The following is an 11,294-nucleotide window of genomic DNA, read 5'->3' as shown; positions in this document are numbered from 1 at the left end:
GGAGAGCCGTAATGTCCAATTGCAGATCTTACGCCTCTAAAAATGGATTGCCGACTTTAAATTGGGAAGAGATTAAGAAAGGATTACCGAGAGGAATAAAGGAAAGGATTGGGAATGGTAAGGAAAGGGATGTGGGCCTCCGGCTCCCTCACTCACCGAACGAAACACAATAGCACTTCTAAACTTACAATTTAAAGTGGGTAAACAGATAATATAATACTCGTACTATACTGTACTAATAGTAACTTAACATACCTAACTAACAGGGTTAATCAGTGCATTTCACGAAATGAAAGATTGCTTTTAATAAACAATGTTATGAATTTAGTTTATGCGATAAATGTAGCATAGGGTCGCCAACCACTCGCGAAATTCTTCCCAGTTCGTGGCTTGTAGTAGCAATACACTATGATCAAGTTGTCGCATTAACACTTCACTTTCTCTACAACTCAGAATTTCAAGCATTTACTCATCTGCCGACAAAGTATACGTAATTACAGGGGTTGTATGGGCTCCCTACATCACGACGTGGAGAAACCTTCCAGACCTCTTGATAGATCGCCGATGATGGATGACTTTCTCGAAAATTGAACGAAAGTGTGTCGTGCGAAAATTCCGTTTTTTAGTTTGAAATTTGCTCGGGGATTTATTATGACCAAATCTTACACTCGCTTTCGTTATGATCCTACTGATGAAACTCTCAATTTAAACGTTGGTAATGATAATGAGATAAGTACACATTACTTATCTTATACGAAGGTTTCAATAAAACTTCTCCTATATATTAATGTAGGTACATTACCAGTAAGTTTATAAGTATATTATTATTTATGTTACATGATAAACTATGTTCAAAATTACTATCATGATTTTTTTTCATTACCACTATTGATGTGGAACGTAACAGCTAAACAATTCACGAAAATAGGTATGTACCTAATTGATGTTTATCTGTTGTGTTGAATATAGTAACTAATAAGAAACGTTACTTTTCATATATCAAAAAGACTCGCATTCAGACTAATAAATCTAAATTAATTTTAAATCAAACGGCAGTGGACAAATAAATTGTATTCCGTTCTTGGAGTTACTAATTTCGAATCGTACGTTTAATTTACAATTGTAAAATAAAATGAAAAAAGTAAAGCTAGCTGTGATCTACAGCGACCGCATACAACGTTGTAATTTAAAATAAAATGCACGATACAATAATAAAATGACTTGCGAGACACCGCGGTAGGGTTGGGGGGCGCTAGGAGCGCGGACCCCCCCTACCCGCCTTCGCCCCGCATTACCCGTATTCAAGCGAGAGGCGACAGCTAGCCAGCTGCGCGTTCGTCTTTCTTGCTTGTGTTTTTCGGATGTTGTATCGGGATTGACGTTCCATTATTATTTTCTAACGTTTGCTAAACGAATAAAGCAAAATTCTTCAAATGAGCGTGTGAAAAGTTTACAGATGACATTGTTTTACATTTGGACTCGCAACATATTACAATTTCGGACGTTTTTAAATTGTAATCGTCGTTCCAGTGTACGTTACTTGGATACCCAGTGTCTTTTGTCTGTAATAACAGTGAATAAAACAAAAGTGGTGTTATTTTAGTTCGTTCCTGTCAGGTACGTCCGTGGACAAGAGTGTGATCAGTGATTGTTGTCGTGGCCGGTTTCCGTTGAGGAAACTTTCATAACGTGCATATTTCTGTGGGTAATGCTTTCCTAGCGAATGCGGGCCCAGCCTGCACGCATTCTTTGGGGAAGCAAGTGCCGGCAATAAGCATTTTACGGTGAGTAAGGCGCGCTTAAGTTCATCGTACTTTGACCCAATATTGTTGAACGTAACCTGTGTATAAATTCGCATGTGTGACCGATGTGAGTATGACTAGGTACCTAGTTGCGGAAATCAAGTATTGGATAATCTACCACCACCAATGCGTTATATTAATATTCCATAATATTGCATCCATAAGAAGTTACAGTGAAATTACAGTTATATCTTCTTAAAAAAAAGGTATGTGGGATGCATGGATATCTTCTCAATATTATAAAAGGAAAAAAATGGAGTTAGGTATTTAAATAGGTAATTATTTAAAGAAATTAGGTAATACTTGTGTTTTTTTTTTGAGTTAAAAATATACTTTAAAACAAAAACTTAATAGAGAGGACAGTCTCCAGCTTGAATTGTAGTTCAAGGTTGAATAATTTACATATATTTATATTCAATATGATTACAATGCTGCTTAAATGTGCATTAGATAAAAACAATCTTTTTGAAGTAGTAAATTGGTAAACTAAAGTAAGTATTATACATGATTAAATTAGGATAAACCTAAAAAACAATAAATATCCTATGTAGTATATTTTAGGAATTTAACATAATCATATAAGTATATCACTAATTTATCACCTACAAATGATTTTTACATAAACATTTAAACATTGTATTCCTAATTAATGTAGGATAATCATCAAGTTTGTGACCTTTACAAGGATATTCAAGGCTCTTCAGAAAAATTTATTCATAACAAAATGACCAAAACCTCAGTTATCTATATTATGTACATATTTAAATTAAGATTACACTCACAATTCATATCAGGTTGGTTTTAAATCCTACATTAATTAAATTCCAAATTTTGTATTACTCATCACAATGAAATGAGAGTGGCAGTATATAAATTTTTTTCTAACTCATGGTTTCACCTGGGTAAGTCCGTATCCTGTAGGAATATTGGTATAAAAAGTGCCTATATGTTATTCCAGTTGTCCAGCTGTCTACGTCCCAAATTTCGTTGCATTAGGTTCAGTAGTTTTTGCATGAAAGAGCAACAAACACACACACACATCCTTATAAACTTTCGCATTTATAATATTAAAGTAGGATAACTTTTGTAAATTATTAATGTGCATATATTTAATTATTGGAATATGTGAAAATATTTTAACTAGCTACTAAATATTTTTAACATATAATTTGAATAAGTGAAAATATTGTAATGTCTCCTTTTACAAATATTATGTTTGAGCTACAAAATGCATGCATACATTGTTTGTTTGAAGATGCTTACCATAACTAACTAATAGATGAATATCAAAAATTATTTCGCCATTTATAGAAGACTACTGCTGTACCAAGATAAGTGGCATACAAAAACAAAACAACACCGAGGACATCTTATTGTTATGTGTATTTTCTCCTAGATAACCACAAAATGGAGGAAAGGTATTTGGAATACAGTTGGTGGGCAATAAATAAAAAATAAAAATAATTGATATTATGTACTCACTTAAATAATTTTACTTATCAGACCATGTATATACATCACACTTTACACTGGTGTTATAAATGTGAAAGTTTGTTTGTTTGGATGTTTGTCTGTCAATCACCCTGAAACTACTGAACGGATTTTTTTGTTGAAATTTGATATACAGACAGGGTATGAGCTGACTTGGTTGAAAAGATAATTTTTATACTAATTAAATGCTCACTTGGGATCAAACATGAATCTTGATATTGGGACAGAGCCGGGACTAACATTTAGTATATAATGCCGATTTGATCAGCAGTAGTGTGGTGGTAATGATTTTTGAGTTCTTTTTCTAAAAAAACACCAAGTAGTGTGCCTTTTTTCTGTTTTCCAGAAATGTCAGGAATAGTGTAAAAATATTTTGATATTACCATTTAGTAGGTACTTGGGTTCTCCTCTCTCTGAGGCTGACATTGAGTTGTGGCATTTTTGCATGTATTATATATTATTACTAATTATTAAGTTTTCTAAGTAATAGACACAAAATAATCTATGCTCCAAATTTTTTTATAGTTGACAAACAAATCTATTATGCCAATAACTAATAACATGTTTTGTAAAAAAATATATAATAAGTCTTGAATCATGTCTATGAATAATATAAATTAAAATATAAAAATCATTGAGCAGCATAAGTACCTACTTGATGGGTATTTAAAAATTATTGGTTTTTAAATCTTAAAGTATTTTTATGTTTTCTTTTTGTTTGCTGTGTACATTTAAAACTTATTTTTATTAGTTGTTACAGATTCATTTGGGTTTTTAAGTAAATCCTAGAACAATGTAAGGTTTCCAATTTCAGAGTAAAAGCATAATTAATTACCTTAATTATTATCTGCCATTGCATAATTGTTCCAAGGCCATTACTACTGTGTGTTATTATTTTATTAGGGTCATTCATTAATTTATAATATAAATTTCCTTTTGAAACCAATTATACTTACACTAATTAGCTATTTGTTCATCATTTAATGATTTCTGTAGTCTATTATCTAGTCAGTAACTCCATAATATTAATTGCTTGATTGTATGAAGAACTTATAATTTTCATTCCATTACATAATATTGCTTGATTTACTCTTGTGATTATATTTGTTACTTGTGTCTATATCTTGCATTTACTAATCTGTAAGTGTATGTGCATACTTTTTCATAAACCTGTGATTTATTTGTCTCTGTCCAGCTGTATGATTGGATCGATCATACTAGATTTTGTTGGTATCATATGCATATGAAATAGTAGCACTTAATATCATCTGACTGCTATTATAAACTATGGTTGATGTTGAATGATGTATGATGAGACTCTTTTATAGAAAATGACTGATCTAATTTTGGATTTGCACATAGGCTGTTTATTAGGGTACCAAGGATATGATGTAATTGCCAAGTGAACCCATACCTATATATACTTAGGTATGTATTATGTAGAAATAGTAAGAAAATGAAAAATGAGAAGTATGCTAATTTCTTAATAAACCATGTTACATTGTCATAAGGAGCTAAGAGTGGATCATATACGTTGTAGTTTACATGTGAACTTTTAGATAAAAAAATGTAAAACACATTATAGAAGAAGAAAGAAATGTATCATTAATGATATATTTAAAGAAAAAGCTCTTTAATTAACCTATTGTAATTTTTTATTACTAACTTTTAATGTTTTCTTTCCTTGTTCTTTTATAGATCTACTAAAATGTCTTCAATGTATGTAAATAAAATATTCAATCTAAGTAATTATGTGTGAGTTTATTTTGAGATATATTGGTATGCTAGTTGTGCCCCACTGTTAAATCTGCATTCAAAACTACACAGTGCATAAATATTATATATTATCTGTATTAATTAGTTAAATGTAAAATGTAATGTTTTTTTGGCATTAAATAAGTAAAATATGTGCTTTTTACCTTTTTTAATAAAAATTTGATTGTAACCAACTCAAATTGGGTATGTAAATACTAAAAGTATTCTTAGTATATATACAACATATTTTTTAGTTCAACAATCTATATTTAAAAATAATACAAAATCAGTGTTACCATGGTTCAAGGAAATTAATTTCTGGGATTAGGAATGGTATCCAACTTATTCTATTCACTATTAAGACAATGCCTACATATGACACAAATAATGGTCGAGTGTAGCTTTGGTTCCGAGTTTAAGACATTATTGAAAATGTATGTTTTTTTTGTTGTAGTTTTAAATATTTATTACAATATGCTGTCATACCGTAACACTAGCAAATGCAACATACATTCACTTATATGTTCTTATTGTGTTGTAATGGGTTTTCACTTTCTCAGTTACTTACAACTATGTCAATGGGTTTATTTAGAGTGGTAAAGATAAGATAAGGTTGTGGTTGGTACACCACATGTCTAATGTCTCAGTATTTTAAACCTAGATGTTTGCTGTATTAAAAAAGAAAAGAATTTACTCCTTGGAACTTCTTAAACAAATATCTTAAGTATACACCACCATCCTCAGCGCTTACTCTGTATTGTTTCTTTGTTTTGGTTGCCTGGAAGAGATGGATCTGTAGTTATAAGTTCACCTATTGTGCAATTTGTATTTTATTCTGTACTTTGTATTATACCCTTTAGGTGTCTACAATAAAGTATTATTCATTTATTCAATTTTGAGTATTATCAATGACTAGTTACATTTTTTAGTTACATTTATTTGTGAAAATAAATCTGAACCAGCTAGCAATCTAGCTTTTTATAATACGTAATACATAACCAATTTTTTACTGTATTGAAAATAAATATGTTTACTAATTTTATATTTGTTTGCTATACAGGGAAGCGGGAGGTGTGGGTGGCGGGGCCGGCAGCGGCGGGCTGCTGGCCATGAACGCCACCCAGGTGCAATGCGAGCCCCATGACTCGGTCGTTCTCATTAAATGTAAGTCATATCACACATGTACACCATATTAGCTGTGTCCGCGGCTTCGTTTGTGTCAGACCTCTTTTGTGTTGAGTTACCCTTTCAGGAAAAGTATAATCTTATATATAAAATTCTCGTGTCACAGTTTTCGTTGCCATACTCCTCGGAAACGGCTTGACTGATTCCTCTGAAATTTGGTAAGCATATTGGGTAGGTCTGAGAATCGGCCAACATCTATTTTTTATCCCGATATTCCTACGGGATACGGACTTACGCGGGTGAAACCGCGGGGCGCAGCTAGTTATTAGTATAGTTTCTTATGCATGAAATTGATACATTTATGTTAAGTGGTGGTTGAGATGTATTTGAGATTTATCTCCAAGACAATAAAAAAGCTTGCAATAAATATTTTTATTTCGAGGATATATTAGGCTAAATATTATGAATTGGTCATCCACTAAACTATAAAGGCATTCATATCATTATTTTATAGAAAAACTCAGGTTTATCACTTTTATATAAAGATTTTGAAAGTTATTTCTTAGAATAAAACGATGATCTGCATTTTTTTTTTTGGAGTAAAAATAAAGATTGTTATAAAATTAACCTTCCAGGCTTGAACTGAAGACAATTAACTGGTCATTATCCAGTAAATTGAATTAAGTTATAAATGTCGCGCCAATTTCGTGGCAAATTTTAATAGTTTAGAGGTGTATATATTTAAACATTTAAACAGACCGAGTCAGTATAATAGATTACGATGGTAACAAATGGAACAGAGTAATAGTTATAATGTAAACGATATATCATAATTAATGACCTAGAATCGTACCCAGAATTGTATATACAATGTACGTATTTCTATTAGTAATTTGTTTAATATACATCTGGGAAAACGTTAAAAATATTCATAAAAGCTATCATCACTGACCTGATAACCCGGTATGTTTTATAATTATAATAACAAATACTTCCCAAATCGTTAATTTCTTGTTAAACTTATGCTGAATAATAATGCCAGTGTTTACAAAAAACATGTTCAGTTTCCGAAGAATTTGCTTTAATCAATAAAACGATCAGCAAGCGAAACATCCAGACTAGTGTGAATTTGAAGATTCGATTACGATAGCGGTTTCCAGGAATAGTTGCGTTTGTGTTTATATTTGTCCTCGAAAGCTCTCCCGTTGCGCACATGCGCTTAATTAATGCGGGAGCCGAGCATTTACAATTAACCATGCCTTAATAACTGCTGTACTCGTGCGCAAATGTTCATTTTCGTCGCCATAGTTTGTTGGTAGGCAGAATAATTGACGGTGTTAGTCAGCAATTATGGTAATCCGGCTTAGTCCAAAAGAGACCGCGCAGTGTATTGCACGCAACGAACGATGCATTTCTCGGTTAGTGATAGTAGTATTGTGGGAAAGTTGAATACTGTGATCCGTACCGTGTACCGCAATGCAGTTTACGTTGGTTATCGTTGTAAACAAAGTTAAACTATGTCCGCTTACCGAGGAACTACCGCTCAAACAAATAGGTACGTATCGACCCACTGACGGTCATTATATCGATACTGTTTTATATGTACGTATTGCGGTCGTGAATATGAGTCATTTATTGGAGTCATTCATTCATGAATTTCCGATTGATAGTACGTTGACAAAGTTTTTGATAAAATTCATTCATAAGGACCACTTTATTGATTTCGTTGTAATATAACATTTTCAAGTTTTAACGGTGTTTTCGTGTAATGATGTCTATGCAACGATCATTTAAAATTTTAATTATTTCTTATAACCATCATAATAAATCACGGAAATTCTTATAGTCTTTGTATTCTCTACACGTGTTTTTGAGGTCAACGAAATGAAGCATCCAATTCAGTTATATTGTAAGTGACGTTCGCCATCTGAATAAATGTAATTGAACAATTTCTAACAACTCATGGCCCTTACACTGGTTGGTGCCTACACGACGATTTCCTAACACAGCTGTAAATTTTATTGTTAAGCCATTAAATTGAGCATTTTCAATATAATTACTGAATATAACATTTTAAATTTCATCGTGATGTCCACATATTTCATATGTGAAGTTTGTTCGTATGAGATATTATGAAGCTGTAAAATTAGTATTTAGAAGAGGTACGTTATTTTAAAATCTGGAAACCCCATGATGTAACTTAGCGTTTCGATAACAAGTATTATCATACAAATACTTGGTTTTTCTATATTTGCAATGGATAAACTAAAAAAATAGGTCTAATAAATGTTTTAGTAACAATGCATAGAATTTCGTTTATAGCAAATTAAGTATTCTTTGATGTTCTTTCCCTAAAAGCCAGAAAAAAATCAATAATCCAACAAAATAGAGCTTTCTTACTTGTCACAAAATGTTCTATAGGATGATGATACATGTATGATTTTCTGGTGAAGATTTATCGTTTGTCACACTCACCTCCTTTCCTGTTATTTAACGAACAGGTATTTATTTCGAATTACTTGAAACTGTTTACTCATTGTGGTTGGGTTTGTTTTTGCTTCATACATTTCCAACGTCAGAAAATTATTAATGGTGACGTCAAGACGTAAACTTAGTAATAATATTATCGAAGATGGTGATGCCATTGTTCTTATTGAATTTCCGTCCTGCCTAACAGTATGTAAGGTGACAAACAATAAGTAACAATGAACTGTAATGTATATAAATGTAAGTGAACTTGCTTATTATTTTTGTAACAATATGCCTTTAATTTCCAAACACCTTAACAATCTAGGTTAGACCTTATGTGTATGGTTATTTTTTAAACTTATCGACACCTTAAATGACTATCGCATCGGTGATTGCTTATCTAAGTTAAATAATCAAATTCGCAAAGGCATCATGTCGACGACACAATTCTTCATGCACGTTTGTTTGTCTGCAGCGCCCTATTTGCTGTATTCTTATCTGAAACTTGCAATATTACGGCATGAATCATAATGATCTAGGTTCAAACAATAACTGTGCGAGTGACGGGGCGTGTTTGCGGCGAGTCTGATCTCGACCCACTATGTGGAAGATCGCGAGATAGGATCTCCGGTCTCGTTATGTTGTAGGGTTGTCATGTACTCACTTTTCAAGTCCAAGTTCTTGGAGTTTAAATACCGTTGCCATTGGTGCCAAACGGTGCCAGCTGAATTGAGATATTTTTGCCAATTTTAAGAATATTGTTTTAGAACGTAGTGTTGGCTATGCGAAAGTTATTTTATTGTATATCATTCATAAATACTTAAGATTAGTGTACAAGCATCGCATAAAATGAAATAAAACTAATAAAAAATTTGTCATAATATAGGTACGACTCGAAAGTCGCAGAGCTTGCAGCGTCTCTTACTTTCATCAGTTTTATTTTGTATCGAAATCTAGTAGCGGCAAATATAGAATGTATTAACTTTCGATATTTGGTAATGTACTTACTCCAAGATCTGACCGATAGTAAATCGATTCGTGTTGGGGACCCGCAATTTCGCTTTTACACGACCGACCGAGTAGGCGTGTTTGATCTATCTAGCTATCAGAAATATGTTTGTTTTCGCATTGTTTGCCCTTCTATGTTGCGTCTATCTATTTGATATCGTTCGCCTTCAGAAAGTTTCGAAACGCTGTAGATAGATAGGTACCTGGTAGTCTTGGCCTTGCAAAATTTCGTTATGGTCATGCCTTAGTATAAAACTAATTAAAGAATTTTGTTTGGACTAATTGAGTTTTTAACGGAAATAATGTCTGAATTATTTATAAAATCATCGGTAGTTGGTACACTGTGTAAAAAAAAAAAACGTTTATACCTACTTCATAGATTCTTGAATTCTGTATCAAGTATCAATTCATCTAAAATCTAAGGAAACTGTTTTTAGAAATTTAAAGCTTTTTAACGGATTTTAAACGCGATTTATTCATTATATGTAGCGTGGTAACAGGGAGGCCCACCACGATAATCGTCGCACGTCGGGTTAATAATATAACGAATAAATCGCGTTTAAAATCCGTTAAAAAGTTTTAATTTCTAAATTTATAATACTCGCGTAAAATCAAACACAAGAAGAAACAGTTTTTACTAACGACTATTTTAAAAATACGACTGGGTCAGTATAATATTTAAAACGGTGTTATCTATAGATTTGAGGTCAGGATACGGACGGCTTAATCTCATGATAAACTGAACGAAGTACCGTCAGTGTCCAAGTGACGTTTTTAGGGCGATTAATTTTATTTCAAGTATTTTCAGAATCGAGTCATCATTTGTATTAATTCGTTTTAATATTCTTATCTCTCAGTTATTCAAAATAATGCAACATCTACTAAATAAACAAATAAACTGTATGCCATTATGTACTTAGTCTATATTATATTGCAAAATATTATGTTAAAATTATTAATACCCGAAAGTTGTATGGATGGATGTTTGAATTTTTGTTACTCTCTTACGCGAAAACAGCTAATCTGAAATTTGGTACACACATAGATTATAAACTGGATAAGCACATAAGCTTAATATCCGGGTACCTCGCGAGTGACGCCGCGGGTTACAGCTAGAATTATGTAAAATTAAAATTGAAAACAAGCAACTCACTGATCTTGTACGATCATTTTAAAATAAATCGGGCTAATTTAACATCGATTTACTTAAGTTTGATATAATATCTAAGAAGTAACATTGTTAAATTGACAAATATTACCAATCAATTTATTATCGCTCATATAATATGTACCTACATGTGTAAATATTTGAACTGTCGCGTTACCAACGATATACAAATAACGTAATCATCTGATTAAATACTTTCCGCGCTACCAAAATAATTGTTTTAATTACCTCACAAGCGAGTAAGATATTCCTTCATTTTAAAATAGCTTTTTCACATAAAACATACTTAAGAAAGTATTTATCGGTGCGTTTAATACGCATTACTTCCTAATTAATTCGTTTATAAACCTTCCTATTAAGCAGTGTCGTATTCGATGCCCATGTTAATTTGATCGTAGTGTGTTTGATGTGTCAGCTATGGGTGGGCTTGTGTGCGTTTAACAAAACGTTATATTATGCTTAGTGATACCAACTGA

At 32.1% G+C, this 11,294-nt stretch overlaps 1 protein-coding gene across 2 annotated transcripts in view; it reads left to right on the top strand.

Moving 5' to 3' along the window:
* Positions 1 to 1,309: 1,309 nt before the first annotated feature.
* The window catches only part of LOC119830646 (rho guanine nucleotide exchange factor 10), a 35,310-nt gene continuing 25,325 nt past the window's right edge, over positions 1,310 to 11,294 (top strand). Inside the window, exons 1-2 of one of the 2 annotated variants that reach the window (XM_038353706.1) lie at positions 1,310 to 1,784; positions 6,109 to 6,212. In XM_038353706.1, coding sequence (XP_038209634.1) covers positions 6,158 to 6,212 — 55 coding nt within the window. In that variant the 5' untranslated portion in view covers positions 1,310 to 1,784; positions 6,109 to 6,157. Of the gene's footprint in view, positions 1,785 to 6,108; positions 6,213 to 7,504; positions 7,729 to 11,294 lie in introns of those variants that run through there. The other variant, XM_038353705.1, reaches the window with a different exon arrangement.

The sequence above is a fragment of the Zerene cesonia genome, chromosome 12 (genome assembly GCF_012273895.1).
Source record: "Zerene cesonia ecotype Mississippi chromosome 12, Zerene_cesonia_1.1, whole genome shotgun sequence".
Classification (NCBI taxonomy): domain Eukaryota; kingdom Metazoa; phylum Arthropoda; class Insecta; order Lepidoptera; family Pieridae; genus Zerene; species Zerene cesonia.
Note: the sequence above shows the minus strand (reverse complement) of the source record. Positions and strands in the feature narration are given on the sequence as shown.